Consider the following 23,539-nt stretch of genomic DNA (forward strand, 5'->3'; position numbering starts at 1 on the left):
AGTCAGTCATGATGTTTGTTGGCAAATAATGTTTGAGAGACACTAAAGTCAGACATACTACTCCAGAGTCTCCCAAAATCTCCTAGCAACATCCTCAAGAGGACAGTGGTAACCATTTTAGTAAGGCCATTTACAACCAGTAATTTGACCTCATCAAAACACTGGCTAAGGGAAGTAAGGTTTTGGCCAAACTCACCAATATGATGAAGATGAAAACCAGCAACAACAGAAAAGTGATAAAGAAGCTTTTGTGAAACTGAGGACCGAAGACAGCCAATGTGTCAAGCTAGGCAGAACATAAAACTGGGCAAATGATGTATATACTATATTGATCACAAGAGCAAAAAAATCTATAGTTGGTTTAACCTCTGATTGTATTTTAATATATTGATAATCAGTCCATCTCACAGATAACCAGTGGATCCTTTTTAGCTAATTAGACATAGAGCTACTCCCCGTAGCCACATAGTGGACGAAATAAATGCACTTTTTGAAAGGGTCCTTGCATTCAGGTTGGCTTACCTGAATAACTGTACAACACATTCACAAGACAGACAATAAAGAGAATTTAAAATGACACATGAAAATCTTAAACTGAAGACACAGAAAAAAGACACTATAAACCAGACAAAACCCTCAGAAGTGGAACTACATATTACAACCAAATAAAATGGAATTTGTAGGGAACATTCAAAAAATCATAGTAAGAGAACGTACACTGTGATTTAAAATAGTACCTTTTTGGGCGCCAAATCACTTCCATAAACAAAGAACCCCCCTCCTCCCCACTGGCCCCCCAAAAAACCTACAGTAAAGCAATGTGTAAATTAAATAGAAATAAACTAATAGTAACACTGGGTGAATCTGGAAATTACTGTACGCTAGTGCATAAAAGCCTTGCTGTCTAACAAGTCTTTATTGTATGACTGTGGTGTTATATCACGCATTTTTTGGCTTACAAAATGAATACAAGGGGAGGAAATTGCACTTGTAAGGGGTTTATTTCTATCATATGTACATTAAAAAGCTTTTGGATTAATTTTGTGCCCATTCAAGCAAGGAGTACACACCAAGAGGCACAGAGTGGGCAGGTATGCAAGTTTTCACACATCTTCAACATACTCCAAGATGTATAGTCTTGCTATTCCTGGGCTTTTCACCAATTAGAGCAAGCCAACTGGGTGTCTGTTTTGTAGAACAAATAGTATCTTGGGGGAAGTTTATGATGAGGCAAAGAGTAACAAATTCATTTCATTTGGGAAGTACTTCAGATTTCAACATTAAACAGGCACAGTATTACTAATTACACCAAATAGTTTGAAGTCTGTCTTTAAGGCAGGAGAGGTTTTGAAGACATATTTCCCTCTTTTCAGCCCAGTTACTTCACATCAAATTTCTCCAGTATCATCACCATCTCAAAGTGATGGACCAATGTAGACCAAGATTTCTAACACTAGTACTTATCCAAAATAATGGGAAGGGGAACGGGGGCAAAAACAAAAATGACTAGAAAATACTGTATAATCGTGCTTGAACCTCACCACCATCCATTTGTTTTAATGCAATAATATAAACATGAAGAATTTGTAAAAAAGCCACCTCAGATTTCACAGATCACGTAAAAGCTTTAGGACCTGATTCTGCAGTCCTAACATGTGAAAAGTCCCACTATCCCCATGAATAAGAACTGCACAACGAAACCTGTAGTTTGCAGTTACAGAGGAAGACCAACACAGAGCTTTTAAAATTCAAAAAGAATTACTACTAGCAATTCGAGTCCTGTCTGAGCTAGATGTAGCTGCTTTTCACTCCATGATACTTCTGTCAGTGCACTGTTCCACATATTGAGTAGAAGTCTGATTCAGTTTCAGGAGTTTTCTGCTTTAGCTTTTGCATCATTATCCTCTGCTTTGCTTGTCATTTGCTTTTCTAGATTCTTGAGTGAGTCAGGATTGTACCTGTATAGGTAACCATATGGTCGGAGATGATAAATCAAGTATTCCAACTGATACATAGTTATGGAATCAACATAGTGGAATGAAACTGCAAGATCAGAGCAGCATCCAGGACCCTAAAAATGGGGAAAACAAACAAAAAGACTCAGAGGACATTTCAAAATGTGCATAAAATGTTAAAAATAATTCTCTCTACAGTGTAAATAATACATATTTGGCTTCACTTTATCAAACAATTCACTTTTATCAATAATTCACACTGCAAAGCCTAAATTTTGCAGGAATAGAGTACTCAGACCCTAGTATACTATTTTGCTTGATCATCCCCAAATGGAAAACAACATCTTTCAAGAATGCTTGATGTGCTTTAGATAGTTTCTGTGACATGACTAAGAGCATGTCCGGTGTACAGTGAGCACAGTGTAATTTCTAAAACTCACTAATGTGTTGTGCAGTAACTGATCTGTGTGGACTCTGCTTCCCAGAATCTCCTCTCAGGTTTCTCTACATCCACTTTTCCTTACCTTCCATTTTCCTCACCTATTCTCCAGGACATCTTCAGTTTGGTTTCCATATTTCTAATTCAATTGCAAGTCTCCAGCCTTGCAGTTAAAACAAAGATACCAGAAACAGCCAAAACAGCTGAAGTACTTTGTTTAAAGACCTGGTGCTAGCAAGGTACCTGACAGATTTCTGCTTGGATGCAAATAGCGAGCAACAATGGATAACCCCTCAAATCTCTAATTTTTCTGCCACCCTGTTTAAACTGAAGCTGCTCAATTTTTGTTCCCAATTTCAATTAAATTTTCAAATTTTTGAAGAACAGAAGTGGGTTGTCGTTTCTACAAATTACATCCTACATTTTGACCAGCCTTAGTTCAAACTAGCCAAACTCTCACTGGAAAGTCTGTGCACACAAAAAAAAGTGATACTAAAAACTTGACAGAAATTTTAAAAAATGAATCAAAGCTAGTTAACGAGACCCTAATGTGAGGAAATTACTATCCTTAAACTCAGCATGGGAGTTGAGTATGTAAGCATACAGTAATGGTTACTGAGGCCAAATGAATGGAAGTAGAAACACAGTCTGCTTCCCACTATGGTTAAATGTCAGGGTTCTAGAGTTTGAAACAAACAGGTATTCTTCAAACAATGGAAACTACATTCTCTCTTTAAATCAGTCCTTACCATCAGGTGGATTTTGGGGATCTGCCTACAAGAGATATTCTTATCAGCTAGAAGATGACAATGTCCAAAACTGAGCTGTCAAAGAGAAAGTTCTGGGACACATTGATAAATTAAATAGTAATGAGTCACCAGGAACGGAAGGTACTCATTTATGATTTTTGAAGCAATTTAAGAATGAAGTGCTTAAGCTGCTAAAAATATGCAAACTCTGATTAAAATCAAATTACTATGCTAGAGGACTGGAATATAGCAAGTCTCAGATCTATTATTCTTATTTTAGGAAAGTGCTAGGGTTGATCCTAAAATTGTTGAGACCCATAGATTTCATTTTCAGATGAACTGGTTGAAATGATAGAAATATGTGCTTGTACATCACCTAGCACCATGGGGTATTGATCCAGGACGAGCTCTTAAGCTATACAATGCTACTATGAGTACACCTACCTAATACAACAGAGGCAAATAAGCATGACATCTGGTCAGGAAATTCTTTAAATATGTCAAAGTAATGGACACAGGAGAACACTTAGATATAATTTATTTGGACTTTCAAAAAGTCTTTGACGAAGTCCTTCTGAAGAGCCTAGTTAATAAACTAAACTAAGTAGTCATGAAGTGAAAGGTAAAGCATTGTTATCGATTAGAAAATGGCAAAGAAATAATCAATTTTTAGCCAGGAACTCAGTAGGCTTCCAAAAAAGGGCAGCATTTATACAGTTGCTACAAAACACTCTGTTATATTAGTTATAACTTATAAGTGAAGTAAGCCCTCATGCTTCAGAGCATAAGCCAACTACCTGGAGTTAGGAAGAAGCTTCCCTATTGGTAGGGGAGTTATTCCAGAATTGTCCATTGCTGAAGCATCTGTAAGTGGCCACCCTTGGAGACATGACCGGATTAGATGAACCATGGATTTGATATGGTAAAGTAATTCTATTTTTTCTAACGGTAATACTCAGCCTGGAAAGCAGCTAACAGTTTATCCAATATCCTTCGATACTGGATCCTAAATATTATCGGTTTTAATTTGTTGAAGAGTGTTAGCACATTTACACCATATTCCAACAGCAGCAACTTAAGTGGCTGTCATGCCTTTATATTCCACAATAAAACCCACTGTTACCATGAAGACGACTGTAAAAGACTAAAAACAAGATCACTGGTCTCCTACCTGCGTGGACCAGGTATTTGAACAAGGGAACTGACTGCCAAGCACTAAAGAAATTACATCCGGGGGGGGGGGGGGGGGGAGAGAAGAGAAGAGTGTGTTTTTATCTCTCCATCCCCCTAATTTGGAATGTAAATACTTAAAGATACATCATACAGGGTATCTATTCAGAATCTGCTGCAACTACATAAATATTTTAGTTATTACTAAGAAGGAGCTAAATATGTCAAAATGTTCATTCCATATGGAGATTTACAGAAATAAAGTATAGAATTTATTGACACCTTTCATATCAAAGCACTTTTCAGGCAGCTTTCACTCACTTGCAACTGAAACACTAATAGTTTAGGCCAGTCTTACAGATCATTCACCAGCAGAACTCCGACTGATTTTGATAGGGCAATGTGCAGAGTGCATGAAAGACTGGGTCCTTTAACAGTAACTGAGGGAGCATTTAAAGCAAAAAAAAAATAAAATAAAATAAAATTACCAAGACTAATTTTTAACCAGAGGTTTAAGCCTAATAAAAATTTAGCACTTAGTGATTTTCAACAACACAGGAGGGAGTTAGATGTCTCCCTCCCCACTGTGTCTGTGAGAAGTTTCCCCTTATACAATTGTTTAAAATGGTGTATAAACACACAACTCATTAGTCCTGCTTTCCCTCATGAGATACGGATAGTATTGCCCCCAATTCTACAAAATAAAGAAATGGAGGCAGAAAAAAACCCACAGAAATTAGCCCAAGATCTAGTGAGAGTCAGTGGCAGGGCTAATATTAAACCTCAGAACCAATCATATGGTCACTCCTACAGATCATGCCGCACCTTTAATTATAAATGCTAACAGTTCTTTAAAAAAAAGAATACTATTAGGAGTTTCACTGTTTTATTGTTAAAATATTGATAATCAGGACCTAGGTTTTATATATAATCCCGAAAATAGCACCTCCAAAGTGCCTTCAGGTAGCATGCTAGTTTACTGGCTCAACGCTGCTAAAGCAGTAAGAGTGCTACTTACTAAATCACCAGCACCACTTCCTACAGCATCTACATGTTCCTTGAAAGTTTATCCAAACCCATCACCATTTAGCTAGTAAGATATGAGGTAACAACTTGATGCGGGGGCTGCTGGCCATATCCCCGATATACAACTCAAGTCTAACGCCTTACACAGATTACACGTTACATGGAACAAGGCTTTTGAAAATACTTGCACTTCTCACCTACAAAAAACGTTTTCCACCTAGCAGTTCTACTCATTAGTAGGGCTCTGTGTCTGTCACAGAGGTCAGGGAAGTCATGGATTCCGTGACTTCCTGCACTTCTGCAGCAGCTAGTGTGGCTGAACCCAGGGCTGCCCAAGCAACTAGCCCCAGGCAGCTGTTCAGGCAGCCACCCCGGCTGCTGCTGGAGAGGCTCCGGGGCCAGCTGCACCGGCTGCTGCTCTGGTAGCCCCTGGCTGCTGGCCCCGGGGACCACCTGAACAGCGGCAGATGCGGCTGGCCCCAGGGACTGCATGAGCAGCGGCGACGGGAGCAGACGCAGCTCGGTGGCTCCTGGCAGCCGGTCCCCTCCAGGGATGGCCCAAGCAGCAGCAGTGGGGCCCCCTCCACCAGTTGCTGCCACGGGCCTGTGGGGCTCCCCCCACTCAACCCCAAGATTCAATCATGGGTATTTTTAGTAAAAGTCATGGACAGGTCACAGGCAAACAAAAAAATCACAGCCCGTGACTTTTACTAAAAACACCTGTGATTAAATCATAGCCTTACTCATTAGAAATGAACACGAGTAATCACAAAGCTGAAAGAAACTAGATCCATTACCACACCCGGATGAGACATTCAGCAGGAGGACTAGCAAAGACATAGAACTATTTTGGTAGTTATCAGTGGATGCTCCCTTAATTGCAGTTTCATGCATGAAATTCTCTTCCAAATTTATCAACAGAAAAAAGGATATTAGCTTACAACAGTGGTTTTTGACTCCTGGTGGTCCTCACACTATGTTTAAGATTTCCAAAGGGGTCTGCACCTCCATTCAAAATATTTAGGGGTTCAAAAATGAAAAAAGGTTGAAAACCCCTGGATTACGTCTATAAAGATATTTTCCACACCCTCAACACTCTAGGTCCTTAAGATTGGACTAAAAATATGCAGATATAGAAAAATTAAAGATTACCAAAGCTGGAGTAAACACTTACATTAAAAAAGTTAACTTTTACATGCCCATCAACTTGCTTCCACAATTTCCACTGTGAGACCATTCCATTGACGACTTTAAATTTAATGTGTACAATAACTCCTCACTTAACATTGTAGTTACGTTTCTGAAAAATGCAACTAAGCGAAACGATGTTAAGCGAACCCAATTTCTCCATAAGACTTAATGTAAATGGGGGGGGGGGGTTTCGGTTCAAGGGAAATTTTTTTCACCAGACAAAAAACTATATTTTTATATATATGTGCACCCACACAGTATAAGTTTTAAACAATTTAATACTGTACACAGCAATTATGATTGTGAAACTTGGTTGAGGTGGTGAAATCAGAGGGTGGGATATTTCCCAGGGAATGACTTACTGCTAAATGATGAACTAGAATTTGGCTGAGCCCTCAAGGGTTAATACATTGTTGTTAATGTAGCCTCACACTCTACAAGGCAGCACAAATGGAGGGAGGGGAGACAGCATGGCAGACAGAGACACACCCTGTGTGTGGGAGAGAGAGAATGCGCATTGCCCCTTTAAGTACACTGATCCCACTCTAAGTACACTGCCTTTTTAAATATACCAGGATGTTGAGAAAGCTCTCTCCATCCTGAGCCCTATCATGTCCCCATCCTGCTCTATATGGAGAAGGGGTAAGTAGGGGGGCAGGAGAAGGGGGGAGGGGGACACCCTGACATTAGCTCCCATTTTCCCTCCCCCCTGCACAGCAAGGAGGCGGCTCCTGGGAAGAGCTCCAAGGCAGAGGGCAGGAGCAGCACATGGCAGTGGGGGGAGGGACAACTGAACTGCTGCCAACTGATAGCCTGCTGGGCAGCTGCGGCACAGGGGAGCTGCCAGTCCACCCTGGTTCCAAGCCCCCACCAGCTGGCTGCAATGGGCTGCTCCTCCTGCAAGCAGTGGACAAAGCAGGCGGCTGCCAAACAACATTATAAGGAAGCATTGCGCAACTTTAAACGAGCATGTTCCCTAATAAATCTGCAACGTAACAATGAAATAATGTTAACCAGGATGACTTTAAGTGAGGAGTTACTGTATGTATTTTATATATTTCACTATCAAAACTAGTTGCAAGTATGTCTTTTGAATATTGTTTTTTAAACACAATTCTTAGACACACAATTTGGACTTACACACCAGCTAGACATGTTCAAAATCAGTTTAGGGGGCAACTGTGTTTAAATAATTCAAAGGGTCCTTCTTAATCAAGGATGAGGACTAAATCAGCTGAGTCCACAGTACTGTACTGAGCTTTGAACAACATACCCACTATCTCTTTTTTAAATATTTGCTTCTGGGAATAAGACAGGACAATGCAAGTTCCAGTGTCATTTTTTTGCCTCTCATCTTAATCTATTTTTTATTGTCCTATTAGATTACACTAAAAGTGCTATCAAGATAGCCTCTTAAAAGTGGAACAGAAGATTTTTTCCATTTACTAAATGGCACATTTTATCACTTTATTATCACAGCCATGCTACATTTGTATACACCAAGAATGGTTTGGTGGTATTACGTGGCAAGTGGGATTTCAAAAGTATTCAATATTAACCTAATTCTGCTCCCAAATGAAATGGGAGTTTCACCACTGACTCCAAGAGGAACAGTTTCAAAAGCACCCAGTGTTAGTGTAATTCCCACTCCATTTACAGATAGTTACCACAGCTATTCAATTTACAAAAAACTAACTAATTTTAAGATGGAACTTGATAAATTTATGAACAGGATTATATAATGGGTTGCCTGTGATAGCATGGTACTGGACTCAGTAACCAGGAGGTCCTTTTCAGTCCTATGTTCCTGATCTTTAGGTTGTTAATAAGGCTATTACAGAGATTATATGCAAACCAGATTTTTTGAGATATGAGTACCTGCAGCTATCATTACTTTCAAGAACTATATCTCTCATTGATTAGAATGAGATATACAGGTCTCCATTTCTCTGTAAATCAGGTCAACAATAAGAACCTCACATTCAGCTTTAAACTGGTAGAATTTGACTAACAAAAAATCGGTTATTGCAATTTAAAAATAAGAGGTGCTAAAAAGCTAAGTTCCACCACTTACACTCACTGCAAACTTCTCATGTTCCCCTCAACTTTGACAGGCAAGTAGTATCCTCTAAAATTACAAAAGGCAATTCTTTGTAGGGATTCTCAAACTAGCATGGACCATACCTTCAATTTTCTCATGGACCACATATTCCCTCCCATTCACGATTGCATAACCACCCAGTTGCAACTACAGTAATTGACGACATGGAAAGTTAACATTAGAAAATATATATGTATTTTAGCTGCCTTTTAATGTGATTTAGCAACAGGAAACAAGTAGCCGCCAACATCCTGTTATAAACTATACAGCACAAGAGTTAGATAGAAGAGACCTACTGGAGCATCTAGTCCATCTTTTACGACATGAGAATAGTGAAAGTAATTTCAGATTAACTTATTCTCATAGTACACTAGGCACTTGCTTTCAAGTTTTAATTTATAAATGGAATATATAATGATTCCACCTTTAAATCTGTCTCAAGCACTCACAACAAAATCATTTTATTTTCCCAGAACATTTTAATAATGAACAGTTAAATAGGCTATAATCACTGTATATATAAAAATATAACTTCAGAAATGTTCATATAATGAACACAGCCTTTCTAAAAAAAAACAAACAAACAAACAAAAAAAAACCAAAACAACTTACCTCTACTGCAGGATAATAATTATAATTCCAGTACCAAAATGTTCTAGGTAGATAACCTCTGATTAAGTGATGTTCTGGCACAAAGGGATGAAAAGTTTCTTTACCACTTGTGTCCCTTGAATCTCCAGCTTCTACATTAATATTCTCCATGCATTTTCCGAGTGCTAGGTCTTCGATAGAAGAGCTATGAGAACATTTGTTGGTTTTAAATGCATTAACAAATCTCCTTAGAGCTTCTTTGCTCAGTACATATCCTGCTCCTCCACTCATGTAGCCCTGTTTCACATAAGGCTTAAACCTTCTTCCAAAGTATATTGGTTGTTCGGGATTGTATTTTGAAAGAAGCCATCTCAAGTTGTCCAGTATAACATACGTGTCATCATCTGCTTTCATAAACCAATCAGCATCGTCAAAATAATGGTCATGTACATACTGGAAGGCTTTAATAGTTTTCCAGTACAGTTGGTCCCTGCCTTCTTTGGTTTCTAGTCCCACAGCTGGAAAGTCTTTATTCTCCTCAGAGCTCATAAATAGTATTTTATTGCAACGCTGGGCCCAAGTAGCCTTAACATGCTTGGCTTTTTTCTCTAGATTCTGAGGCCCAGTCATCACCCAACACAGTATTTTCACCTTCTGATACAGTCCTTCTGCAATATTTTTGTTCTCATCTAAAGGGGGGGGGGGGAGAGAAAAAGAGGAGGAAAGAAATTCCATGATACCTTAGTGTGTTTGCTAAGTAGTAACACCAATGGAAGAGTACAATAGAAATGATTCAGCAATGTGTAAGAAAAAAATAAGTTTTGTTAGCCATTAAGAAAGTGCAAAGAGATGAATGGGAAGAAGTCCAGTATAGATGTGCATCAGATGAGACTTCTGTTTTGGACAACTTTTTTCTGTCATATTTAATACAAGACAAGCCATGTACAGTCCAATTTATATTACCTGAAATTTGGTGACCAACATTTGTCTTTGCATTTTGTTCGGTCTGCAAGACCAAAGTTAAATTCAAGAATGAAAAAATGTAAATTAATTTTCAAATACTTATTCCTACTTAGTTTTACAAGAGAAGTAAAATGGATACTATTAAGATCTTCTCACAAAAAAACCAAACAGTTTTACAAAATCTTACATGAATTTAAAAATATTCAACTCAAATTTATTTAAAAATTCTCCGGTAGACTTCTGAAGCAAATGAAAACTTTAAAAAATTGACTAAAAAATTAAATAAAAAAGACTGGCTTCAAATTTTTTATATTTTATTTTTTAAACAGTCCGTGCCAAGTAAAAAAATATCAATGGTGAAGAACAAATTAGATTTTTTAAATGTTTAGTTTTAATACCTAAATGTTAATAATTACAAACTTATTTTAAAATAACTGTCACCAACTACTGAAACTGGTTTTCAAGTTAAAAGCAGCAAGTAAGACAGAAAAGGCAACTTATCACCAGAAAACAAATTAAATCTTTATTTACTGTAAGGAGACAAGAAATAGATTCTGCAATACTCTGATAAAAATCATCATTGCTGTGTCTGAAATACTCTTCATTTCCAGATACACTGACAACTTAATCAGAGAAAAGTCTACACCTATTTAAGGTTTAAATATGTTTAAGGTTTAAAAACTCATGCACCAATTCTGCAATTGGACCCAAGCAGATGCACCCCTGTACCTAAGCATGGTTTACACTACAATTAGTTCAACTCAAGCCAGCTTACGTTGACCTAAGAATGTGTCTACACTAAAATTGTGCTCCCACTGACATAACTGCCCCTCAATGCCGACTTAATAACTCTACCTCTCCGAGAGGCAGAAAATCAATGTAATTAGGTCAATGCAGCATCAGGGTAGACACAGCGTTGCTTTCATCAACTGTTACTAGCTTTCAGAGGCCATCCCACAATGACTCATGCTGACAGTCCAATTGGTACAAGCACTCCTGGTGAGGACATGCAATGCTGGCACAAGGAGCTTAATGTGGACACACAAAATCAATTTAATTACTGCAGCAGCTGTATGCTAATATAACTTAGGATGACATAATTTTGTAGTGCAGACATGCCCATAGTGTCCCATTGACTTCAACTGACAACATTTAAGTCAATGAGATTCTATTTAGGTTCAGATCAGATTGCAAGATGAGGTCCTAAAACTGTTTGTTTACCTTTATACAAGGTCAGGCCAATTTTCCTTACAATAATTTACTATAATAGTGTGCACATTTCAGAGAACAAACAGGTTTGCATGTGTTTTTCAGTTTAAATACATTTAGTTTTACGTTACTGATTAGTGGCCTGGCTCTGCAAACCTTAACATAAGTAAGTACCTTACTCACATAAGTAGTCTCATCGCAGTCAAGATTGGGCCCTAAATTTTACAGTTAATCAGTCTGACAAAATATATCCATTGTAAAAAAGTGCATGGAATTGCAAATAAATATGGTTATTTGTTTTGAGTACCTGAGAACAACAAAATTAAAGTACAGTAGAATTAATTTGTTTCTGAATGAATATGGCTTTGGATTCCTGATTACCCTTTTCACCACCAATTAGCTGGAATGTATTTTTTGGTTATGAGATTATGTCATTTAATTCCCCCATGAAATTCAGACCACCAGCCTCACTTCATTCTATAAGTTGCCTGTGTTAAAATGAAACTAGGGGAAGGGAGGGGGAGGAAAGAAGCAAACAGCCTCCCCTTGAAGATCTAGTGCAGGGGTCTCAAACATGCAGTCCACAGGGTTATTTTCTGCAGCCCGCCAGCTCCCCGTGGCCCCCCCGCCCCCACAGCGTTTACCTAGAGCAGCTCAGCCTGGCCCGCACTGGGAAGCGGCCGGGACCTGCGGGGGGGGATGACAACGACGACACAGGGGTCTGTGTGTTGCCCTGGCCGCGGTTCCCCGTTCTGGGAGCTGCGGGGGGTGGTGCTTGGAGGCGCGGCCAGGACAACACATAGACCCCTATGCCCCCCCTCCCCCAGGTCCCGGCCACTTCCCGGAGCAGCGCGGGGGCGGGGCAGGGCAGGGCAGGCAGGGAGCCTGCCCTGCCCCCAGTGTGTGCCAGGCCGGAGCCCACCCCCCGAACCCCTCCTGCAGCCAAACCCCCTGCTACACCCCACACCCCTCCTGCACCCCAAATTCCCTGCCCTGAGCCCCCTGGGGGCAGAGTTGGGGTGGGGATTTTGGGGAAGGGGTTGGCATGGGGGCAGGGAAAAGGTGGGGCAGCAGGGGTCGTCAGTGATGCAGCCCTCGGGCCAATGTACTAGTCCTCATGTGGCTCTTGTGGTCATTTGAGTTTGAGACCCCTGATCTAGTGGGTAGAGCAAAGGGCTGGAAGCTAGGAATCTTTAGCTCTATTTTCTTTGCTGTCACAGATCTGTATAACCTTAAGCAAGTCATTTAACTTTTCTATGCACCAGTTTTAATACCTGAAAAAAAGAGGTATTTATCTGCCTCACAGGATTGAGGTGGTTTGCTTAATGTTTGTGAAGCACTCTGAACTTACACAGAACTTTTCATTCAAGAATCTTCAAGTATTATATAATGACATTAAATACTACATGCTTCAGACGACCAAGATCTATAGCATTTTTCCCCTCCCAAAATGTAAGCCGCTTGACTGATCAGGTTTAAAGAATAATGGGCTACTTCTAAAGTTTCACTTTTATTTTAAAAACTTAATCACAGATTATAGATGCTCCTAAATTAGCTTAAGTAAAACTAAAAAGCAATCTAGCTGCCTATGAAGTACTATGTGTGTCAAATGAAAAAAAAAATTATATATATATATATATTTGTTGTAGTTTACCACTTAAGAAGCTCCAGGAACCAAACTTTAAACCGCTACCTCCATTTCCAAGTCTGGATGCAACAGTTGGCAAGTACTGGGCTCTCTGAAAAATCACTCTTATTAGAAAATGCAAGTTAGTAAAGAAAAACCAATCATTCAATGCCTTAGGAGGGGAAACCTACTTGATTGTATATTGTGTGTGTGTGTGGACATGGGATAAGAAAAAACTGGTGTATAAATACCTAGCAAAGAAGAAAGAAAAATGTTAAATTGGATCATAATGTTCCCTCTCCTTTTACGTTGTACAAAGCATAAATACCTTGATGCTGCCCAGCATCAGCATTGAAGTTCATTTGTCCTTCCAGCTGATCACTTCCAGTTTCTTCTGAGTGTTCACCATGGGGATCATTGTGAAGAATATCAGGTTGGATCACAACCTGTTTTTCCAACACTATGCTAAAGAGCATGTAACATGCGAAAAATCCTATTGTTGATCCAAATGTGAAGGTTAGAAGATTCAGCAAAGATTTAGAAGAGGCCATTTCCTGAAGGCAATGTGCTGCCAAGAAAGAAAGGAACATTAAGTTTTTCTAAGCTAAGTAAGGGACATATAGAGGAGTGTGAAAAAGTCAAGTGACAAACTCAGGGCCTGATTCTAGAACCCTCATTCATGCAGAACTCCCATTACTTGAACAGGAGTCTTGGGTGACTACGAGCAGCAAGATTAGAACCAATATTTATTCCTTTGTATATAAAATACAGAAGGAGAAGCATTTTATATACTATATAAACATAGACGAGGACATTTGAAAGACAAAAACGTAGCGTGTGTACAGACACAGCCACAACTTTGCATATTACAAGAGTTAAGGACACAAACAGTAATAATAGTAATAATAATAATAAAAAAAATGTCAAAAAAAATCTAAAAATACTCCCAATCCCAGAATTAACTAGATCTTATCTCTGTGCATTTTTCTATCAATGTCTTGTCCCCCTCCCACTCCCACCCCCAAGAAACAGATAGAGGTGGAATGTCCTGAAAGTCACCAAATACAGGCTCTGATGGGACAATGAAAAGTAAATTCTAAAGTCCAGGAGCCCACCCTGAGAAAGCCCTGCTTTCCCCCTTCCTCATATTTTAAAGAGATTTGTTAGCTTGGGCATCCGAGACAGGATGCATCGGGAGAGAAGCACTCTCTCAAACAGCCAGTAAAGCACAAAATGAGTTATTACAAGACAAAACCAACACCTTAAAGCTTCTGCTGAAATTCAGCTAGTAGATTTACGTGTGCTTAATTCTTTGCAGGATTGACTTAAATATCAAATTTCTTTATGAGAAGAAACACCCCATTTCTTAGAAATATTGTTTTCTGTTTTTGCTAGATGCTTGAGAATTTCTTGGATGACCCAAATGTGCACATCAATCTTAACAGCTCTTAATTCACAGTCAAATCTTTAAAAAAGATTTTTCTCCCAAATGTGAGTTGTAGGTATTAAAAAACCCAAACACACACAATGGAGGGGGAATAGGGGACACAGAGCGACTAGCATGAGGAAGGGATTGCAAGAAATATCTGAAACAGAGAGGATGGAAAGGTGGCATTCAGAGAGCTTGTGATGGGGTATGAGGAATGGAAGGAGCCCCTATTGCATGCAATAAGCTTAGTGTACAGAACAACAATGTATGGAACCCCCTAGTTTTTTTAAGAAGTTAACCTTAGATTTGACTTCACTTCCAAATAAGGAAAATTTTAAATATGTTATAGTCTCAGCCCAATCTGTAAGGATGAGCAACTCACTTCCAAGCAAGGGTGGTTTTAGGTCACATTTTTTACATTACGGTAAAGCGGCATTTAAAATGCTTGTTCTATTGTCTGCAATACATTTGGTCTATAGAAGGGCTATAATCTATTAGAGAAGCAAAATGCCAAGGAGTTCTTGAGGACAAATCCTGACATGAGCCGGCAAAAAACTTTCACACAATTGTTATTGTTATTATTTGCATTACTGTAGTGTCTGAGTGTCTAGTTATGGACCAAGACCCCACTGCAATTTGCTCTGTTTGTACAGCACTCAAAGACACTGCCTGTCCCAGAGAGCTTACAATCGGAGTAGTACCATTAATATCATTGGGTTTATCTTGTGTATAAAGTTAGGCATGTGTGCAACTCTTGGAAGGATTGGGGTCTATGTGCGCCATTTACTATGATCTTGTACAAGCAACTTCAACTCCTTCTAAAAAAATTAAAATGTCACTGAACATCAGATTCTACACGAGAGCTAAAATTTTTTTAAGAATTTTTTTAAATTTTTTTTTAACAGCCTGCCATTTTTTCCCCTAATAAAAGGGCTAGGAGAAGCAACTAATGTTAAAATTCAGACAAATGAACATAGAAGATATATTAGAAAAAGCTAATAAAATAATATTTCTTCTGTGAATGCAAACTATAAATTATTAGTCATACAGGGGTGGCACTATTTCCCATCTTCCCGAACCAGCGATTTACGCCACTTAATGTAGAATGATAGAAAACAAAGTATGTTTTATATTTTTGTTTTTCACTGGGTTCCTGCCAAACTAATTAGACAGCTACTTGAAGGATCACAAACTTCAAGACTGTATTGGTCATTAACTGCTAGGAAAGAACTGAAACTGAAAACAAAAATGCATTAGCAGTACACAACTTGAGATAAAATGGGGGGGGGGGAGAGAAGGTATTCCATTAAGCTTATAACAGCAATGAGGACCTCTGAGTTGGGGATTTCCTAACTCAGTGGTTCCCAAACTTGTGTTGCTGCTTGTGCAGGGAAAGCCCCTGGCCTGGAGCAGCAAACCCTGGCCACTGGGAGCCTTGATCAGCTGAACCTGCGGGTGTGGCAAGTAAACAAACCGGCTGGCTTGCCAGGGGCTTTCCCTGCACAAGCAGCTGAACAAGTTTGAGAACTACCGTCCTGTTAATGACTAGCTGGAACATTAACTCCACCTCACCACAGCAGCCATTAATCCCTAGAAAATATTCTAGGCCTTCACCATTAAAGCTTTAATACTTATTTATTGCTTCAGATAATGAAACAAGCATTTTAATGATTAAAATTCCTATATATACACACGCTAAACTATGCTGAAATTACTCCAAACTGCAACATATTACTATATTTTAAATCAAGTGATTATGGAGCCGTTATGCACAAACTACAGCAGGAATTCCCCAGCTGAGGGCCACACAGATCATTCTGCAGAAGTTTGACAGCTGCACCAAATTTGTATATCATAGACCTGAGTGCAGCTGCTCTCATCTGTAATATGGAAAAGTATGATGTGGAGATTATGGGTCCCAACATATGATGCTTTATTGTGATTAAGGCAGTCTTCACTTGGATCAAGGTGGAGTACTATACTGGGAGCTATTTTTACTATCACATCTCCACCTTAAATATCATGGTGATACAAGCCACATTATAGTAACCCCTGTGATTTCCAGCTGTGAAAAGACAATGACTTGATTTATAGTAAAAAGAAAAGGAGTACTTGTGGCACCTTACAGACTAACCAATTTATTTGAGCATGAGCTTTCGTGAGCTCACGAAAGCTCATGCTCAAATAAATTGGTTAGTCTCTAAGGTGCCACAAGTACTCCTTTTCTTTTTGCGAATACAGACTAACACGGCTGTTCCTCTGAAACCTTGATTTATAGTGCTGCTATTACAATCTGATCTGTTATTAATCTCAACACAGAAAGCAAGAGGAGTTGAGCTAAATGCCCTCTGATAATCAAATATATACGATTTACACACAAAAACTGTAACACTGCAAACTGTTCATTGTATTAAAATATTTGCTACAGTGCTTCTTTCTGGATGGCCCCCCCATCTGCTACCAGAGAGACCCTCAAAACTGACAAGACGACAATGAGAGTGCCAGGATAAAGTGTGGCCACCAACACTTAGGACTTAAGAAAAAAAAAAAAGTTCATACTCACATGGAACAACTGCAGGACTTCACAAAAGAACACACACTTCACCTCTTTCACACTTAATATTAGTTGCCTCTTTTCCATGCAATTTAAATGTTCTGTTTTAACAATCACTGTTAATTTTACTTGTTGGAGCACTATATCATTTCAGAATGATTTTTTGTAATTTAAGATATTTTAATATTAAGTTACAGTTAAATATTTAAGTTGAATATTAAGAACTCTATGTTTGGGCATCAGTAAGTGCCTTAAAAAATGTCATAAAATACATTGTCCGCTTCTTAATGTTTCCAATGTGTGTGTTCCTGAAAAATATTAATCATGTCTGGAAAACACTAGTGTTCATTTTGGCAGTATTCCAGAAGTAGTATTTTGGGGGGCCAAATATTGGGACAGTGTTTTTGAAAAATACAGCATTGGAGCCCCCTTGCTTGATATACAACTTAAAATATCCTCCCAACCATTTAAATAGTTTGTTGTATATTGATTCTGAAGACACTAAACAGTCTTAGAGAAATTAATGTTTATGCATATTTATAGGCAATATTTTGCCATTTATTTTTATATAATGCTAAGATTTGGAGTGAAAATCCAGAAAAACAAAAGGAAGAAGCGTTTTTTTTTTAAACACTTTTTTTGCATTACATTACAGTGTCTGACCAGAGCAGATTAAATTATACAAAGAAAAGAAAGATCAGCTCTCAGATATTTAATAAGCAGCCCTCACACCCATATTCTTTATTTAATTACTTTTCTGCAAAATGATTTATTCAGATGGCTCTACTTCTTAATGGCTAAGACAAGTACAGAATCTGTGGAGTAGCAAAAGTCTCCAGTTTGCACCCATAGTGCTACCTTACTTCTTGTTCTTCTTTAAATCAGATACAAATTAAAGGGTTGATAAACTACAGTGGCCTAGGGCCATATTCAATTTTGTACCTCATTACAACTTTAGGAACATTCCTGCAAACACTTACACATATGTAATTTTACTCATGCGAGCAGTCCCATTCAAGTCAATGGGACTGACTGCCTCCTTAGTGTTTTAAAGTGTTGTCACGGTTTAAAGGAAGACAGTCACCTTAAATTTGGTCCAAAATTTAAGTTGTGTAAAGACGAGCTTTTATAAAAACCCCAATCCATACAAATTTACAGAATTTATTCAAACTGTGGAAAAATATTTTTAAAAACCAGAAGCATTCTCCTGCCTTGTTTGAAACCCAAACTCAGCACTATGGTGATACACAGTATGGCTGCCACCCTGCAACCTGTTCTACACAGCCATATCCCGGTCAATAGAACTCCGTGAAGGTTTGAGAGTCTGTCCATGCAAAACATGACTGAGGCCTGCAAGCAAAGTACAAGGTAATTAACTGACTTCCTTTCTCTGAACTGAAAGAAATATAAAAACTAAATGAAGAACATAAAAAGTCACAAGTAATCTGGATTTTTAAAATGGTTATTTATGCTTGTGGCTATTTCCTTTGTATTATTTTGTGTATTTTTAATTTATGGCATCGAATCATAGAATATCCGGGTTGGAAGGGACCTCAGGAGGTCATCTAGTCCAACCCCCTGCTCAAAGCTGGACCAATCCCCAATTTTTGCCCCAGATCCCAAATGGCCCCCTCAAGGATTGAACTCACAACCCTGGGTTTAGCAGGCCAATGCTCAAACCACTGAGGTACCTAGATCCTAGATATTTTATAAATGTGTAGAGATATTTTATTTTTACTTACATTTATAAAAAATAAAATTAAAGTGTTACTAGCAACAGTTAAAAGATTAAGGAGTCCGGTGGCACCTTAAAGACTAACAGATTTAATTGAGCATAAGCTTTCGTGGGTATAAACCTCACTTCTTCAGATGCATGGAGTGAAAGTTACAGATGCAGACATAAATATACTGACACATGAAGAGAAGGGAGTTACCTCACAAGTGGAAGACCAGTGTTGACAGGGCCAATTCGATCAGGGTGAATGTAGTCCACTCCCAACAACAGATGACGAGGTGTCAATTCTAGGAGAGGCAAAGCTGCTTCTGTAATGAGCCAGCCACTCCCAGTCCTTATTCAAGCCCAAATTAATGGTGTTAAATTTGCAAATGAATTTTAGTTCTGCTGTTTCTCTTTGAAGTCTGTTTCCGTTTCCTTGCTTAGACAGCCCCCCAACCTGAAGCAAATACTCACCAGCAACTACACACCACACCACAGAAACACTAACCCAGGAACCAATCCCTGTAGCAAACCTCATTGCCTACTCTGTCTCCATATCTACCCTAGCGACACCATCAGAGGACCCAACCACATCAGCCACACCATCAGAGGCTCATTCACCTGCATGTCACTAATGTTATATATGCCATCATGTGCCAGCAATGCCCCTCTGCCATGTACATTGGCCAAACCGGACAGTCCCTACGTAAAAGAATAAATGGACATAAATCAGACATCAGGAATGGTAACACATAAAAGCCAGTGGGAGAACACTTCAATTTTCCTGGACATTCTATAACAGATTTGAAAGTAGCTATACTTGAACAAAAAACCTTCAGAAACAGACTTCAAAGAGAAACAGAAGAACTAAAATTCATTTGCAAATTTAACACCATTAATTTGGGCTTGAATAGGGACTGGGAGTGGCTGGCTCATTACAGAAGCAGCTTTGCCTCTCCTAGAATTGACACCTCGTCATCTGTTGTTGGGAGTGGACTACATTCACCCTGTCAACACTGGTCTTCCACTTGTGAGGTAACTCCCTTCTCTTCATGTGTCAGTATATTTATGTCTGCATCTGTAACTTTCACTCCATGCATCTGAAGAAGTGAGGTTTATACCCACGAAAGCTTATGCTCAAATAAATCTGTTAGTCTTTAAGGTGCCAGCAGACGCCTTGTTGTTTTTACGGATACAGACTAACATGGCTACCCCTGATAGTTAAAAGATTGTCCATTTAATTAAATGGTAACACATTACATACACAACTAGGTTCTCTCTAGGGTTAATTCTACCTCTTGTAGTGTAGTTTATTAATAATAATAAAAATAAAAAAACCCTAAGATAAATACTCAGTCAGAATTGCATACTTCAGAACAAAATTGATCAATACTGCCATGCCGCTAACACCAAAGCAATGACAAACAGAATGATCTCATTTTTAAATAAAGATTTGATAAAATGTAGTTAGATTTTGTAAATACAAAATCTCATTTTAAGAAGCTACAGTACTGTACACGTAGAAGTATAATACATTAAATTAAAAACTACACATCAAAACAAACAATTCCACCATGTGTGTTCACTCATTAATAGGGCCCTACCAAATTCACGGCCATGAAAAATGCATCATGGACTGTGAAATCTGGTGTTTTGTGTGCTTTCCCCCTATACGATACAGATTTCATGGGGGAGACCAGTGTTTCTCAAATTGGGGGTCCTGACCCAAAAGGGAGTTGAGGGGGGTGCGTCACAAGGTTATTTTAGGGGGGTTGCAGTATTGCTACCCTTACTTCTGCACTGCCTTGACAGCTGGGCAGCCAGAGAGTGGCAGCTGTTGGCCAGTCACCCAGCTCTGAAGGGAGCACCCTGCCAGCAACAGTGTGGAAGTAAGGATAGTAATACCATACCACGTCACCCTTACTTCTGCGCTGCCGCCTTCGGAACTGGGCGCCCAGAGAGCGGTGGCTGCTCACTGATGGCCCAGCTCTGCAGGCAGCTGCACAGAATTAAGGGTGCCAACACCAAATCATGCCATCCTCACTTCTGCACTGCTGCTGGTGGCAACGCTGCCTACAGAGCTGGGCTCCCAGCCAGGAGCCACCGCTCTCCAGCTGAACAGCTCTGAAGAAAGCATTGCTGCCAGGAGCAGCACAGAAGTAAGGAGAAAAGGAGGACTTGTGGCACCTTAGAGACTAACCAATTTATTTGAGCATAAGCTTTCGTGAGCTACAGCTCACTTCCTCAGATGCATATCGTGGAAACTGCAGCAGGCTTTATATATACACAGAGAATATGAAACAATACCTATTCCCACCCCACTGTCCTGCTGGTAATAGCTTATCTAAAGTGATTTCCAGCACAAATCCAGGTTTTCTCACCCTCCACCCCCCCACACAAATTCACTCTCCTGCTGGTGATAGCCCATCCAAAGTGACAACTCTTTACACAATGTGCATGACAATCAAGCTGGTTTAACTTGGATTTTAACTTGAAGAGTGGTCAGTTTGGATGAGCTATTACCAGCAGGAGAGTGAGTTTGTGTGTGTATGGGGGTGGGGGGGATGTGAGAACCTGGATTTATGCAGGAAATAGCCCAGCTTGATTGTCATGCACATTGTGTAAAGAGTTGTCACTTTGGATGGGCTATCACCAGCAGGAGAGTGAATTTGTGTGGGGGGGTGGAGGGTGAGAAAACCTGGATTTGTGCTGGAAATCACTTTAGATAAGCTATTACCAGCAGGACAGTGGGGTGGGAATAGGTATTGTTTCATATTCTCTGTGTATATATAAAGCCTGCTGCAGTTTCCACGATATGCATCTGAGGAAGTGAGCTGTAGCTCACGAAAGCTTATGCTCTAATAAATTGGTTAGTCTCTAAGGTGCCACAAGTCCTCCTTTTCTTTTTGCGAATACAGACTAACACGGCTGCTACACAGAAGTAAGGGTAGCAGCATTACAAACCCCCCCCCCCCCCCCAATAACCTTGCAACAACCTTAAGTCCTTTTTGGGTTAGGATCCCTACAATTACAACACCATTAAATTTCCACTGAATGCATCCAATGAAGTGAGCTGTAGCTCACGAAAGCTTATGCTCAAATACATTTATTAGTCTCTAAGGTGCCACAAGTACTCCTTTTCTTTTTTTCATTAAATTTCAAGTTTAAATAGCTGAAATCATGAAATTTATGATTTTGAAAATCCTGTGACTCTGAAATTGACCAAAATGGACCATGAATTTGGTAGGGCCTGACTCATTAACTCACAAAATTTGTTCATCTTCAATGGGTCTCATTAGTGTGAGTCAATGAGTTTCAGCTGATAATGAAGAAAATTTTACTTAAAAATAGTCTGATAAATTTTCTTTCTAAGGAAAGGTAGGTACCTGAACAAAAATACATTCGTAGCTGGTATAAATACAAAGAATCAGAATTAAGTAATTTTGAGAGACATTTATTTTAAAGCTGCTTTCAAAACCTAAAACTATGGAAATAAAAAGCCTATTACCACCAACAACATTATCCCGTTTTTAGAAGAAAAATCTTAGCAGAAACTTCTCCTCCACCGGCCAAAATCTGGCACCCTTCTCTTGGCAATAAATTCACCTCCCCATAAATGCCTAAGGCTGTTTCACTGACCCTGATCACTACGAAGGGCTGGGACTCCCGGCCAGGAGTGATCCGGCCTGGGCCTGCGGCAGGGGACCCTGCCTGCCTCTAGGGGAGTCTCTTCCCCCGCTCTCCTCGCACAGGCGCCGAGAAGCGAAGCCGGGAAACAGCCTCTCGCTCGCCTGAGAGGGGCGAGCCAGGCACCTGCTCCGGAACAGGGGTCTGGGTCTCCCCGCGCCACGCCGGGCCTCTAGCCGGCTGCCTGGGTTACAGCCCCCGCTGCCTCAGCCAGCCCCCGCCTGCCGCTGACAGGGGCCTCCCTGGGCTCTGCCCCGACAGACCGACCTCTCCGCCCTTGCTCGGCCGATACAGACCCCGCGACGGCTCCCCTCTTACCGGCTCGGCCCCGCGCGCGCAGGGCGGGTCCCGGCTCTCAGGCGCCCGTTAGCGGGAAGGAGGAGGGAAGGGGAAGCAGCCCGCGGAGCCGCTGCCCTCGGCCCCCGGCACCATCGCGCTGCCGGCCCAGCACCCACTGGAGGCGACCCGCAGCGCGCCGGGGCCTCGCCGCTCCTCACGCCACCGCCGGAGGGGCGGCTCCGGTCTGGTCGCGCTCATTGGGCCGCGAGCGGCCGGGGCCGGGCTGGAGGCGGCGCGGCGAGCTGCAGGGACCGGCCCCCGCGGCAGGCGCCGTTGGGCCAGCGACCGGCAAGCGCTCGCGGGCCGCCCCCTAACTCCGCCCCCGCTGTCCCCAGGCTAGCGCGCCCGCCAATGGGGAGTGAGCAAGAGCAGTAGGGGCGGGCGCGCGGAGACAGACGGGCAGAGCAAGGCAGACGGGAGGGGGCGAGAGCGCCCCGCCCTGCGCGCCTGTCACGTAGCTGCTCTGACTGGGGGCCTCGAGCTACAGCACGTGCCTCAACCCGGCGGGTTCCCTGGGCTGGAGTAAAGAGCCCCAGGCTTGGTTCAGATCTGGGCGGTATCCTCCCCTCCAGCCCCATGTAGCTTCTGTGGCACGGCAGTAGCAGTGGATTAATGGTGCTATTGGCCTTACCACCCCGCCTCTTAACCTCAGTCACCGTGGCTGCAGCTAGAGTTGATTCAGGCAGCTGGTGGTCCGAGGACTAGAGCTGGAGTGGGACTCTCAGCTGGGCCACTGCTCTGCTGTGTGACTGAGCAAGGCTATGTTCCTCAGATTCCCCCAAGAGTAGAATG

The 23,539-nt window shown here is 40.8% G+C and overlaps 1 protein-coding gene across 1 annotated transcript; it reads right to left on the reverse strand.

Moving 5' to 3' along the window:
- Positions 1-978: 978 nt before the first annotated feature.
- On the reverse strand, positions 979-22,932 carry C1GALT1 (core 1 synthase, glycoprotein-N-acetylgalactosamine 3-beta-galactosyltransferase 1). The gene is made up of 4 exons (XM_073333871.1): positions 22,727-22,932; positions 13,350-13,589; positions 9,244-9,911; positions 979-2,071 (listed from the first exon to the last, which is right to left on the reverse strand). Exons 2-4 carry the CDS (start codon positions 13,570-13,572, stop codon positions 1,868-1,870), a joined length of 1,095 nt encoding a protein of 364 aa, XP_073189972.1. The 5' UTR covers positions 13,573-13,589; positions 22,727-22,932; the 3' UTR covers positions 979-1,867.
- Between the last annotated feature and the right edge of the window lie 607 nt (positions 22,933-23,539).

Source organism: Lepidochelys kempii, chromosome 2 (assembly GCF_965140265.1).
Source record: "Lepidochelys kempii isolate rLepKem1 chromosome 2, rLepKem1.hap2, whole genome shotgun sequence".
Classification (NCBI taxonomy): domain Eukaryota; kingdom Metazoa; phylum Chordata; order Testudines; family Cheloniidae; genus Lepidochelys; species Lepidochelys kempii.

Coding starts and splice junctions, on each gene's coding strand:
- C1GALT1 (XM_073333871.1), bottom strand. CDS start 13,572: ATGGCCTCTTCTAAATCTTTGCTGAATCTTCTAACCTTCACATTTGGA. Junction 9,912..13,349: donor TGATGCTGGGCAGCATCAAG/GTATTTATGCTT, acceptor CCCCCCCTTTAG/ATGAGAACAAAAATATTGCA. Junction 2,072..9,243: donor ATTATTATCCTGCAGTAGAG/GTAAGTTGTTTT, acceptor CCCCATTTTTAG/GGTCCTGGATGCTGCTCTGA.